Source organism: Protopterus annectens, chromosome 8.part0 (genome assembly GCF_019279795.1).
Source record: "Protopterus annectens isolate FY-2018-M chromosome 8.part0, PAN1.0, whole genome shotgun sequence".
NCBI lineage: Eukaryota > Metazoa > Chordata > Ceratodontiformes > Protopteridae > Protopterus > Protopterus annectens.
Genome location: NC_056741.1, coordinates 994,542,853 through 994,558,336, shown reverse-complemented (window position 1 = coordinate 994,558,336; position 15,484 = coordinate 994,542,853). Strand labels below are relative to the sequence as shown.

General features: G+C 38.8%; 1 protein-coding gene across 1 annotated transcript in view; it reads left to right on the top strand.

Moving 5' to 3' along the window:
* LOC122808381 (Schwann cell myelin protein-like) overlaps positions 1–8,510 on the top strand; it is a 165,418-nt gene extending 156,908 nt beyond the window's left edge. The window contains exon 4 of the mRNA XM_044079346.1: positions 7,524–8,510. Within this exon, the coding sequence (XP_043935281.1) occupies positions 7,524–7,855 (332 nt within the window). The 3' untranslated portion in view covers positions 7,856–8,510. The remainder of the gene's footprint in view (positions 1–7,523) is intronic.
* Positions 8,511–15,484: the final 6,974 nt, after the last annotated feature.

Genomic DNA, 15,484 nt, shown 5'->3' with positions numbered 1-15,484 from the left:
CAAGTTAAAGAATTGTAAGGACAGCATTACCTTGTGTGTATGAAGGAAAAATACTGATGGTTGTTATAGAAGTGTACACACCTGAGACATTGTGGAAATATTAAGAAGAATCACATTCACCTGTGCACTCTTTCCAATAATAATATTATTTGATGAAACAATCATTTTTGTAAGTAACCTGCATGTTGTGAATGGTACAAAGTTTGTTTCTATTCATTCATGCTGTGTTAGGACATGACACATAAACAAATGTGTTATATTGACAAGGATATAATCAAAATAATGATCTATGTGTTTTCTAACTATAGCAGATATGATATATGTATATGCAAACTGCAGCATGGCAATGAGCCAAAAAAACCAAGATAGAGCAAGTGTAGTAAGTCCCCATGAAAATGGTTTGTTTCTGGATGTCATGATGTAGATCGATATGCATAGGATGTATTTATGTTTATATCGTAAATAGATAGCTAGCCCACACAAGACTTGGGGAAAAAATAAAAGTCCATGCCAGCATTATGCCATTAGTATGTCAGCTAATTTGCAAATGTAGCAAATGTAAGGCTATACATTATTGTTGTTATGATGCATTTGTTTTACTGTAAGTAATGATATGATGTGTGTCCTAGCTGGTGCAAGTGCCACACCTATACATTCTGACATAAATAAGTGGATTAAACTACAAATGTGAGTGCAGTAAACTGTAACTGATATTTAGCCGTGAAGTAAGCCTTGTTAAAAGAATTGTATGACACTACAGTAACATACATCTCATCCAGGTGAAACAGTAATTTGAATTATTAAGTAACCTATTGATTTACATTGCACATACACCAGATGTTCACTGGTCTTTGACAAATGTTGCTATCCTCTGTTTTAGATCACCAAATGTATTTAACATATGTTATCAAAGCCAACATTCTAGAGTCTAATCCAATTAAGTCCTAACACAGAAAAACAAAGATTAATGGTGTGTTTGCTAAACATGGCGCACCCACTACTTCTACAAAGGAATCACAGCCAAGACTGCAATACCATCAACTAACACACACACACACACACACACACACACACACACACACACACACACACACACACACACACACACACACACACACACACACACACACACACACACACACACACACACACACACACACACACACACACACACACACACACACACACACACACACACACACACACACACACACACACACACACACACACACACACACACACACACACACACACACACACTCACACACACACACACACACACACACACACACACACACACACACACACACACACACACACACACACACACAGAGACACACAAACACACACTCTCACACACAAGAAAGTATCATAGCACAGGTTTACTCACAGTTTGTAATGTTTTTGCAGCATGGCACACATTTAGAAATGATGTGTAAGCCCGCACCTCCTTTAAACCAGAACAGTGTGAACAAAAGAATAACATTAATATATAAATTTTTGCATACGTCATGCAATACAGATCATTCTTTTTAGGGAAATAAATAATGCATACTCAGTATTTCTATCTTGCCAGACTTGAACACATGCCAAAGGAAGATCTGAGAGAGATGAGTATCGACCATTGACACCACAGAAAGAGGCATATCCATAGCCTCATGAAGAACATATTTTAAGGGATTACATCACTATCCTATTGGGCTGGGCATGGCCCCCCTAACATGGAGTACCAGCCCTAAAACGTGACCGTCTTACTGTGCCATATTTACATTTTTTACCTAAGCCACTCCTGTCTGTCACAATTGTTTGACAGACAGATGTTATCCAATTTAAATCCTTCCCAATCATGTTTCAGACTCTACAGGTATAGTAATGAAGGTTGTCCCAAATAACACAAATCAAGATGTGAAGTAAGAAAAGAGTTCTGATGCTATTTTATCCAATAGGAATTTGTCTGAGTAATAAGAAGGGGGTATCTATGTTAATATGAACAGTCCCATATCATTGTTTGCTGGCTAAGCCACTCATTTAGTCCACATTGTATTGTATACCTTCAATTCCAGATTCAAACCACAGTCAATCTGCATAGAAGCCAATGTTAACTGTATGTGTCACAGCAGCACTCTGAAACCAAGAATCACAGAACACCTCTTTGACTGCCATGAAATCCCCAATGTGTTCAAAGGTGTTTGTCCAACATAAAAATGGTTCAATTCCAGATTCAAACCACAGTCAATCTGCATAGAAGCCAATGTTAACTGTATGTGTCACAGCAGCACTCTGAAACCAAGAATCACAGAACACCTCTTTGACTGCCATGAAATCCCCAATGTGTTGAAAGGTGTTTGTCCAACATAAAAATGGATAGACTCAATGCAATGTTGAATGTATCTTATCAGTATACTCATATAATGTTCCCTTTGCTGGAAATGAACAGCAGCCAACATAAGTCCACAAGCTAACAAAATATGTATTAACCACATGCACCATAGGCAAGATCTTACCACAATTGTGAGACACAATCTACGTGAAGTCAAGACATCATATCATTCTGGTGCAAAGCAGTTGTTTAACGGAAAAGTGATGGGGAACACCTCTCACACTGTAATTGTGCACATTACAACTGTGGTGGATGATAATTCATGCATAGCAGTATACTGAAACATATTGATATTGTTCAGTCACTGGAGAGTTTGAACACCTACCTATGTTAGAATATAAGCTGCGTAATATTCCATCGACCGAATGTGCCACAGACATTGTATTACAGATGTGTATTTGAAGACATTGCATTATCTTATCACTGCAAGATATATGTGTGCCTGCAATTTGGTTTAAAGAGTGGTACTTTCCCAGAGTAAATATATCTCCTAAATAGACAATGGATCTTCTGACAGACATCATTCTACACAGCAGTACAGACATATACACAGACTACTTAAGCAATGCTTGATTCAGATTACCTACCCATATTATTGTGTTTCATGAAATGTTTTTTTTTGGCTAAAAATGCAACAAGTTGATGGAAAGTGGTCTCCCTTTGTAAATATGTCTTGTAAATGGAAGCCCACTCAAGAGATATTTTGCTACAGTCAATTCAAATTGGCAGCACAGACAAACTCATAATATTTATGCAATGTGGGAATTAAGCTACCTACCTCTTTAGGTTACACAATCTAAATAGCACCATATCAGCAGCATGCACCACAGGAGAAATCTGACTTCTAAAATTTGAGAGTGCACTTTTGAATGGATGACTCCATTAGTGAGTTACAAAGAAGATGTTTGTGTTAAAAATGAAGTGATGGGGGAGTCCTTTCCCTGATTAAATGTTTCTCCTGACTGGAAATGAAGAAGCCATACTTGTGTGACATGAGACACACACACACACACACACACACACACACACACACACACACACACACACACACACACACACACACACACACGTTCACCATTGTTGGATTTAAACAACCTATTGACCTAGCAGTTTCAACTACATGTGCCACAGGAGAAGTCTGACTTCTACTGTAAGAGAGTACACTTTTGAAAGGATGACCTCATCAGTGTGCTGCAGAGAAAATGTTTGTGTTAAACGTTGGATAAAGTGATGGGGAAGTCCAGCTTAAATGCTTCTCCTTACTAGAAGTGTATACATCAGATACATGGATTAATGCAATCCTAACTAGCAGTATAGATGCACACACACACACACACGCACACACGCACACACACACACACACACACACACACACACACACACACACACACGCACACACACATATGCACATGCACACACACATACACACACACACACACACACACACACACACACACACACACACACACACACACATACACACACACAAACACACATGCCAGTCAGTGCTGTATTTAAACACCTATCTATTCACACTATTTAGAGGACACAGTATTAACCATAAGTGGCATGGGAAAAATCCAACTTTAAATGTGTGAAAATGTAAATTTGTAAGGATTACCACCTCAGTGTGTTGCAGAGAAGGTAGTTGCATCAAAGGTTTGGGTCAAAAGGCATATGTCTTTACAGGCAGAGGTAACAGCAAGGAGCTGATCACAAGTAATTACAAAATGCTAAGATAAGTTATCTATCCTGTTGTTCATGTGCATTGCGGTAGTGTGAGTGGCAAGTACCTGTTTCACAGTATGTTGTGTTGATGGTAATCACACTTGTGAAACAGTGGCTTGACAATGAAGCACTTATGAGTGCTCAGCTCAGGGTGATTGCATGTAAATGTTAATTAGTTGTGGTGTCATTGCCAGTTGTCTGTGCTCATGCTTAGGCAATGTGCAGTGAAATACAAACAGGTCAAAAATATGACACTGCACTGTTCAATACCACTGATGAAGTATATGTATAAAGGTTCCACACCATTGTACATTATTTCTGTTTTAATTTCTTCAGGTCTATTGGGTTTATGATGAAACTGACCCAATTTCTATGACAAAGTATGATTAAAGTTCATGAAATTTATATTGTTTCAATCGCTGATGTTAGCCAAAAGTGCTCTTTACAACACCTGCAATGTGCCCAGAAATGACTCCTTCTGCAATTCATACAGATTTACATGTATCAGTAACAGATCAAAATCTTTTTACTTTGCTTTCATTCAGCTTAAACTTTTCAGTTTCAAGTTTTGTGTGCAGCTTTGACTGAGACAAAGTAGTTGGATTCATTCTGCTCACATCTGTGAGAGTTAAACCTGTTTCAATAATCTGCCCATCTTACCTGATCACTTCTAATATAAAACATGATTCTGCCCTAGATTAATGAGTCATGTAACTAACAAAATCCACTTTCATTTGCTTAGTTATTAAATTCACAAAGATAGCGGACTATATTCTCAGTGAGACATTGAACCCTGCAAGATAAAATGTTGACTATAGGGTAAACTCTTGTCTCAGCAACAGCTGTAATCTTTTTGTCTCATTACAGCAGTATTCTCTTTCTATTCCTCAAAACTCAGATGCACTGCAAACACTGAAGGCTTCTTCACCACTATCAAGGATGACATACACACTCTACCTTTTCAGACTTCTCAGACATTGTTGATGTCAGGAATAAGTTGAATTCTGGATTCACAATTTCCATTTTCACACAGAGACATTTCCACGAGGCTGCAGTTGTACTATTTCTCAGATGAAATGTAGAATGAGTTATTTTCCATTACTTTTGATGTCATATAACATGTGGTATTCAGAGAGGCTCATAAATAACAAGAAGGGAAGTGGACTTGCATGTGGTCAGCCTCACAAGCATTTACTTTAGACTGAGCTAGAGATACAGAATAGGAGACCACATGATGTATATTCTGAACTCTTACAGAAGCAAAATCTTTTAATTCTAATCTATAGGTCGTAAAGATATATAAATTTATTATTGTGGCTATACTGGGAGTCAGAAGCATTAGCAAATGCAAAGGCTGCAAAATGAATTATCACATCTATAACTTATTTTCATAACACACCAACTAATCTTAATACTTAAAGTTTTACAGCAGGACTTTGTGAATTAATGCCAGTTAATATATTGCTATTTACATTTATTATCCATTCTTTAATCAGACGTCTTGACATTTTGTTTTAAAATATATTTGCGCATGTTTCTTACATCTATCGTACTACACAGGGAAATAGCATGATGCACAGACAAAAGCAGAGCACAGCTACACATGAGATATGTTGCTGGACACCAAGATGTAGATTCAGAATTTATATGTAAATGAAAATATATCATCAATAACAGTGGTAATGCAATGATAAAACAATTCAGAAGTACCTCACAGCTGTCGTCTGAAGCTGCATTATCATGTATGGCAAGAGGTTATCTAACGAGAAAGAAGTGAATGCATTACCACTGCAACTCAGTTACTGAAGCTGATAGCATCCCATTCAGAAAGCACATTTTCACAGATTCAAGCACATGCAAAAAATGTATATGTACACAACACATTCAGACATTTGCATACACCTCATATAAGGCAAACAAAGCACTGCAGGCTGTCTTTAGCTGCTAACTCAATACCACAGCAGCTAAACAAAAGCACTAGCAAACAAGCATGAGCTGTACTTCCTGCAGTGCAACCCAAAAGAGATCTGTAATGAGTAAAAAGAGTAAGAACAGGGTCATCAGTCATTAATGATCAGATGTAAATGTGGGCCTGTATGCATGAATCGACACTGAGGTAAAACGAGGTCACATGTTTTCTATAATTTACTTCTTATTGATGTGTACTAGTTAAACTATCACATTCAACCATTTTAGAGTTCTCTTTCTCTTTGGTATTTTGTAATGCTAGAACAAACACACACACACACACATGCACGCATATATACACACATACATACATGTATACACGTGCATGCATACATACATACACACACATAAACACGCACACAGATACAGACAAATTTACACACACACACACACACACACACACACACACACACACACACACACACACACACACACGCGCGCACACACACATATTTATACACACATACATGCATGTATACACACGTGCAAACATACATACACACACACGCACGCACACAGATACAGACAAATTTACACACACACACACACACGCAGTTAAACACGCACACAGATACACACACACACACACACACACACACACACACACACACACACACACATATATATATACACACATACATGCATGTATACACACGTGCAAACATACATACACACACACGCACGCACACAGATACAGACAAATTTACACACACACACACACACACACACACACACACACACACACACACACACACACACACACACACACACATATATGTACACATACATGCATGTATACACACGTGCATGCATACACGTATGCACACACACACACACACACACACACACACACACACACACACACACACACACACACACACACGTGTCCCACATATATATGGATGTTTGGTTAGTACCACATCTGCTATGTACTTGTAGACTTTATTGTATGCTGTCCACAACAATTTTATTCCTTCTTCCTCTGTTTTCCTTCTGTATAACTGTAGGCAAGCTACTTAACCAGGCTGTACTTCTGGGTCATCCTTGAAAAGGGACACTTGTGTCCAGTGAGCTAATCTATATTAACAAATGTATATTTTAAGAAAAAGCCAGTACTAAATGTGTCCACACTGTTAAGACATACATTCTCCCATGCTGTATAACTCTATGTTTTCATGTCACGTTGCCAACACTGCTTTTTTCTCTAACTGTTATTATGCTTTAAGGGCATCTGTGAATCTTGCTGTCTTTTTATCTTGAAGGTATTATAAAAATAAATCCTAATCACTTGCACTTCCCAAATAAAAGTGGTTTTACTGCAATCAAAACACGTATTGTTTCTTTTTCTAGAAAAATATGCAGTCATTGCAGCTGTAATAAAAAATCTTATTAAAAGATTTTCATTTTATCTGACTTTCTGTTTGTTGTTGCTTTTATTTTTTCACAGTTAAACCAACTATTTTACCTGGGTCCAACTGTTCCTATACTGAAACAAATGTCACCTGCCAGTGCATGGCCAATGCCAACCCTTTGCCTAAAGCTGATTGGATAGTTGGAGGTCAGAACATTACAAACCTTGACCATTTCTTCAGCGTGTCTTCTGTCATCTTATGTCAAAAATTTACAAGTATTCTGATGGGAAAATTGGACTCTGAAGTCAATATTGCATGTGTCATGACTAACATACATGGGAGTACAGCATTAGAGTTCTACACTGTTAAAGTCCATTACCAAAGGAATAAAACATTAGACCAACCCTTATGTTTAGCTATTGCCTAAACCCTACAATAGGGGCCCCAGAGGATCTGTCTATTTCGGTTCAAAATGAATTAGAGAGAGGAAATATAACCTAAGACAGTTATATGTGCTAGCAGAACCAAAGCAAAATGTTAAAAACAATAAAATAGAAAATAAACAGGAGAGGAGCTCCAGTAGCACTAGCTCTAGCATTGGGTACACGGCTGCTGACAAGTTCTCTGCAAATGTTTAAATCTATCGAGTGAAACTTCTTACAGCTACTGTAATGTTAAAATTTTTATTTTGTAACTATTTTATTGCTTTTAGCTTTTTGCTGGAATCTGCTAGCACATATAACTGCCTTAGGTTATATTTCTTAGCTCTGCACTGTCGGAAACTATTAGCATTATCTATATTAACTTGATTACTAAGCAAATTACATTACAATGGCTGTTTAATTTCCAGTTATCCTTCTTTCAGGGATCCTAGGTGGCATAAGAGAAATGATGTTATAATTTTGAGCTGTTCTAATACAAATTATATTTAAATCAGTTGAAAAAAAAATCTGTTATATATTTTAACAGTGTAGTGTGCTACTATTGGTTAGAGTGTTTGAAATCAGTTTAATTTCATTTACCAGAGGTACACAGAGGTTAGCAACAAGCAATCAATCTCCTATGTTAACTGAAGTATCGACTGCCTGCTACTGAAAAATAAGTATCATTTTTACTTGATCTGCACTTCTTACATTGTATTTTACTGTGTGCTGTTACTTTTGAACTGTATTTTTGCTGTTTTTCTGCACCTGTAGCCCACCATATTTTTGGTTCAAATTTGCTGGACCCAGTCTGTTTTTACAGTTTCTGAGCAGTAATCTAGCTTTCCTCCACAAAAGAGGGTCTCTGCCTTTACTTTAGTGAAAGTAGAGGGTAGCTAAGGACCTATCTGAGTGTTAATTTTTGGCCGAGGGCACAGTCTAGTGTGCTACTGTTGGTTAGAATGTTTGAAATCAGTTTAATTTTGTTGCTACTTATTGCTCGTGTTAGAGTGGGTTGGCGTGGTGTGCACCACCCGCATAACCACGCATTACCAAGCAGTGGAGAATACCATTGGTGGTTATAGATGCACACTCTTAAATAGATCATTTCCCTTAGTCACCTGGTTGTGCTCTATCAGAGGTTTCTCACTGTTGTACTTCACTTCCCAGTTAGACACTCGGCTGAGCCTCTGGGATTCCTTCACAAATCTTACCCATTAAGCCCCTCACAGTTTAGAACTTTTTCTTGGTCCTTAGCCATACCTGGTCCATCTAGTCCCCTCCCTGTTACTGACCACAATACTTCATCTAGCATCATGAATGGACAATTTCCCACCATTTCTTCAGCCAACCTGATTGACATGGGCATCTTGAGGCAATGTAGGAATTGCCTCATGTACACTGACAACCCACTTCTCCTAACTCACACAAATTCAATATGTGAGAGATGCATCGATATTAAGAATCTAGAATCTAGGCTCTCTCACTCACAAATCAGTATATCAGATACTAAGCAGGTTGTCAGCTCACATACTTCACTTCCTGCACTATCCACGTGTACAACACCTAAACCTACATGTGCAGAGGTTCTCACTAGAAGCCTACCTAAAGATCAGAGACCTCACAAACATAAACACACTTTACTTAATACATTCTCAGCAAATCACAGTACACATGCAACTGCACACACCAGCATCTCACCAAACATGACCCTAAGGCAAAACACAAAATCAAATGTTTTAGTCATAGGTGACTTCATTGTGAGACTCACAACTGCCCCACTCACCAGTTTGGATAAGGAAAAGGTCACAGTCAGCTGTCTGTCAGTGCCAGAACCCACCACATCACACATGTACTTAAGTCTTTCAACAACAGGTAGTGTTACAACTCTGTCATAGTCCATGCTAGTGTGAACAAGTCGAGGTGTACCTTACAGGACCATATGAAGAGAGACATGACTGAGCTCTCTGATTATGTTCCCAGGCAGGTATGTCCCTACCCTTAAGCAGCATTCTACCTTCACCTAGGATGAAGCCTCAATACAGACAAAAAAATTATTGACTTTTAACAATTGGTTCTGATATCATTCTAAGGGGATCCAGTACCTGTCAGCCTGGGATGATATGGTTGATAGACCATGATACTTTGCCAGAGATGGTCTCCACCTGGGAGTTCAGCTACTGGCTAAGGCTCTTGCCTCCCCCATAGTGCCTTTTTAAGCAATGTCACAAAAAACAAATTCCAGATGTAAAAATATCCTCAAAAAACAACCTTAAGGTTATGTTACTAAATGCTAGAAATCTAAATCTGAAACTGTACTTACTGGAAGCACACCTCACCTTGGAAGATGCTGACATCTGAGGAGTCACAGAGACCTGTTTCAAGGCCACAGAGAGCCTTCCACACATTCAGATTACAAAATGAGAGTGAAAACTAAAGGAGGAGGGGTATCAATATTCATCAAAGATAAATACACCTCAAGATTGGTTAAACAGAATGATTCCCTAGAGTTACTCCATGTGCAAATGACTATGGGAAAAAAAAACCCTCTCCAAGACATCTTCAGCTATAGATCCCCTTCTATGAACCATGATAACCAAACTGGCTTCTTGGATCAATTTGAGTCACTCAAAATGCAACCAATCACCCTAGTTATGAGTGACTTAACTATCTGTCCATAGACTGGGTAAGTTATATGTGTACAAACACACTCACCCAAAGGATCTTGGACTTCATTAACTCAAATACCTTGGAGCAGATAGTTGGCAACCCCACAAGGGGCACACACATTTTAGATTTGGTGCTCACCAACATGGTAGAACAGTGCACCACCACAAGTGTGTGGCCCTCCCTGAAGTCTGATCAGAAATCGGTCTCTTTCAAAGTAACGATAGCATCAGACCCCCCCCCCCCCAGGAGAAATTAGACTAAAAAACTTCTCCATAGTCAAGTACAGCCTCTTATGATAAAACATTAATAGCTTTAAAGCTCCTGTCCCCACTGACGACAGGGGCACCTATAGTGAAATATACACCAATGCATTGTATAAACATCTATACAATTGTATTGACTAAGCCTTTCCTGATAGGACCAATGCAAGATCCTCAAGAAAAAACAAGCCTGCCTGGTGAACATCCACCATAAACAAGTTATGTAATAAGAGGAAGAAATTACTGTTTTGGTTTTGTAAAGGGCAGATCATGCCTACTCAACCTGGTGGACTTCTTTGAGAAGGGCACAAAAGCAATGGATGAGGTCAAAATCATTCACACTGCCTATTTTGACCTGGCCAAGGCATTTGACACAATACCCCACTCGGGCATTGTTACCAAACTCAAGAGATTAGGTACAAATCAGTATGTCACCCAGTGGATAGCCAACTGGCTCACAGACAGGACCCAGGAAGTTAGAATTGGGGAATCCACTTCTACAAAGAGGCCAGTCACAAGTGGAGATCATCAGATATCAGTCTTTGGACCACTCCTTTTTGGCACTTACGTCTCAGAAGTCAAGGCCAATGTCAGTGGTCTCTTGCTGACTAAATATGCAGATGATTGCAAATTAAGAGCAGTCATTGAATCTTACTCTGACACAAATGTTCACAAGGAGGGGCTTACACAAACAAACAACTGGTGTCAGAATCATGGACTAAAACTAAATGCCAAGAAATGCATAATAGTATCCTTTGGGAAGTCATCCATCCCTGGTAACTATCATATTGACAATACAGCCCTTAGATATGACCCAGTAGTCATGTACTTAGGTACACACATAGATAGTAATCTAGCCTTTGAATTGATCATCATGTGTCTACAGTGGTAAGGAAATCATTCTATGTTGTGCAACATATAAAAAAAGGTATGGCATCTAAGTCCAAGGAAGTCATTGTTCCACTTTATTAGGCATTCATGAGACTTATCATTAAGTACAATGCCCCCTTTGGTATGTACCTAACTAGGCAGATCCAACAACTGGAACATCCACAGAGCTTCCTCACTAAAAGAATATAGAGTGTAAGTAATATGTCATATGCAGACTGCCTCAAGACCCTATCCCTCTATTCTGTCTCCTACAGGCTTTTGAGGGGAGATCTATGCCTGGCATACAGGGCATTGTCAAACCCCACTCTGATGGACCTCCTGCATATCCACAAAATAATCAGTGCCAGAATTACCCATTCTAAAGACTTAAACCTTACCTGTGATATAAATAGGAGGGGCTGGAGACATATGTATGTATCCCAGAGACTATCCCATTTATGGAACAGGCTCCTCATCTATGTGAAGCAGAGTTCCTCCTTAATCCAATTCAAGTCCAACTTGGACAATTGGATGGGAAACTGGAAATTTATCTCTGGTTTGGCACCTATGTCTCTGATGCAAACAGATAACTTGTAAATAGTTCATCTCCCAGGCCCATGCTTACACTTATCAAGGGTATCAGAACTCATCAGAGATTTGGGATGCATGGCTACGCTTAAAAAGGATCTTTTTGTTGTGAACCTAGTAAACACCTATGAACCTATGAACCTGTCTAAGAGCAAGAAAGAACAATCTCAGAATTGGAAGCACACCCTTCTCAGCTTGAATAAGCAAATAAGACATGTTGTAAAGTTCTCTAAGGCTAACTACAAATCTAGATTAGCATCCCTACCTAAGGATAACCATAAGGCATTCTTTAGCTACATCCAAATCCTTAAAGAAGAAGCCTGGATTTGTGCTGAACTGAAGCTCAGATTTGTGCTGAACTGGTAGTGAATGGTAGCACATATACTGAACCAGTGGAAATATCCAATCAGCTTGCAGACAGGTTCAGTGAAAACTTCTCCTCCTGTCCCCACCCCATATACCCCAAAACATTCCTACCACCTAATCTCCACCTAGCATCTCTAAACAGCAGGTCTTAACTGCTGTCTCCAAGGGCAAAAAGACAACCTGTATGGGACCTGAAAAACATCCCAGGCTGCATTCTCAGTCATTTAAAACAGGAGTTAGCAACACTATTGGGTGTTCTTTTCAACCACAGCCTAAGCACTGGTTTTGTCCATGCTGAATGGAAAATAGCTACCTTCATCCCCTTGTACAAGGGATTTGCATCTACCAACCCTGGGAACTATAGACCCATTAGCCTAACCAGCCTTATATGCAAGGCCATGGAGAGAATCATCATGGACTTTATCAACATGGATATAGGATACCTTCAAACACTTGACCTGACCCAGTTTGCTTTTTTTAATGAGAAATGCTGCCTGGTGAGCCTAGTGGACTTCTTTGAGACTGTAACCAAAGCCCTCGGCAAAGGCAAATCTGTGCAATTGGCCTACTTAGACTTGGTCAATGACTTTGACACAATCTCCCACTCAGGGTTCATTGAAAAACTCACCCATCTGAGGGTCAACCCATTTACTGTCAGGTGAGTTGCAAACTGGCTCACTGACAGAACACATACAGTCAAAATAAGGGACTCCACTTCCACCAGCAGACTCGTTGCCAGTGGTGTAACACAGGGATTGATGCTGGGGACCTTATTGTTTGCAATCTACTTCTCAGAAGTACAGGCAAAAACAAAAGGTCTGTGGCTGACAAAGTTTGCAAATAACTGCAAACTGTGAGCAGTCACTGAGTCCTCAAATGATGTTCATTCTATAAGAAGGATTTATGCAAAGCAATGACTGGTGTCAAAGTCATGGTCTTAAACTCAATGCAAAAAAATTCATTATCATCCTTTTTAATTTCTCCAAATCTTTTGGTTTTCTAATACCATGACAGAAATGGACCCCATTCCTAAGTCAAAGTATGATTAAAGTTCATGAAATTAGTATTGTTTCAATCTTTGATGTCAGCCAAAAGTGCTCTTTGCAGCACCCGGAATGCACCCAGTAATGACTCCTTCTGAAATCTGTATGGAGTTAGACATCTAAATGCGATTGTAGATTCTTTTTTATAAGACCCATTGCTCTACTACTACTGGAACTGTCTGGATACATTTCTTTCACATTGCTGTCATTTCTGCCTGCAAATTCTGATATTTTATAACTTTGTGTCGCTCTGTACGTAAGATACTGTAGTCACTGGGTGTAGCGATTTCAATGATTAAAGCTACTTTTGTCTTCTTTTCATGAATCACTATATCTGATTTTCTCGCATCTGTCTTTAAAACTGCTGGTAATAGATGAGCCCATGTGAAGTAGACTTCATCACTTTCTATGATGCTTTGTGGCTCGTGTTTCCAGTGGTTTTCAGCTACTTCAGTATTGTTTGCACAATTCCCAGTGCAACAGTCTTGCTACATTATTATGTCTTTCAGTATACAATCCTTCTGCCATTATATGTCACAAGCAGCAACAAGGTGTACAACTGTTTCCAGTTCTGTTTTACAAAACCTACATTCATCTGTTTCTCCCACATCTTCAATGGACTTTGTAAACCAATGTGTATGTAGTCCTCTATCTTGGGCTGCCAATATAGCCTTTTATCTTTTGGTTTGAATTTACCTCTCCTTAACCATTCCTGCTTTCGATTCTGATCAACATGAGGTTGTTCCAGGAGTTTTCTACACATGCAACTATATTTATGCATTTTGCACATTTCTCACCTTCTCATCTGATCCTTCACCTTAAATTCTTCTTTTTGTTTTAAGTCACATTCAGTTGCTGTCTGATATTTATTTACTTGTGGTTTGATTTCCATTCCCTCTTGATGCCAATATGCTTCTGCTAGAATAAGAAGGGAAGTCATCTAAGTTTTACTCTCCTCATGTTTCAAAACTTTCACTATGTTTGGGTCTTGTGAGGTCAGCACATATGTATGCAGTCCCATGATTGCAGATCTATACATGTAATCAACTTCAAGGAGCCCCATACCTCCTTCAGAATGAGGAATATATAATCTTGGTATGCACCGATTTTTATAAATCATTTGATGAACATGAAGCATCCTTCTTGTTTTCTTGTCTGATCTATCCAACACCTTTTGCGGCCAGTCATTCATTCCAAAATTGTAAGTTAGGACAGGAAGAACAAATTGGTTTATAGCTTGAAATTTTGTTCCTAGATGTCAATACTGTTTTCATGATTAATTTGTCTTCTAAAATCTTCCTTACTGAGTTTTATTACATGTGTTAAAGTTTTATTATTGATCCTTCATCAATTCCTAAATATTTATATACTCCCTCTTGCTCAAATTCTTTTATATCACATTCTTATCCCAAACTGATGTTTTCTTGGTGCTGCAGCTTTCCTACTTTAAAGGTTGCTTTTGCACATTTATCAAGACCAAATGACATTCTTATATCATCTGAAAAAGTTTTGACTACTTGCAGCTGTGATTTCAGTTCCTCATCTGATGAGATATGCAGTTTTAAATCATTGACAAAGAGACGATAAGTCTTTAAACTTTGTTGCTTTCTGGGAGCCAAATTATAGCCATGACCTAATTAATTAAAGGGCAGCATAACACTAGCAAGGGTCTGGAGCACATTGTACCCCCTGTTTACAATCTTGACGGGGGTGATAAGACAACTACGGAGTGTCTTCAACCTTCTGCCTCCATCGCCACCGACGCTAATGCTGCATCGGTTCTGGATTATCCTTTGCCTATGGTCGGAAGAGACCAGCAACTGGGTAACACTCTCTT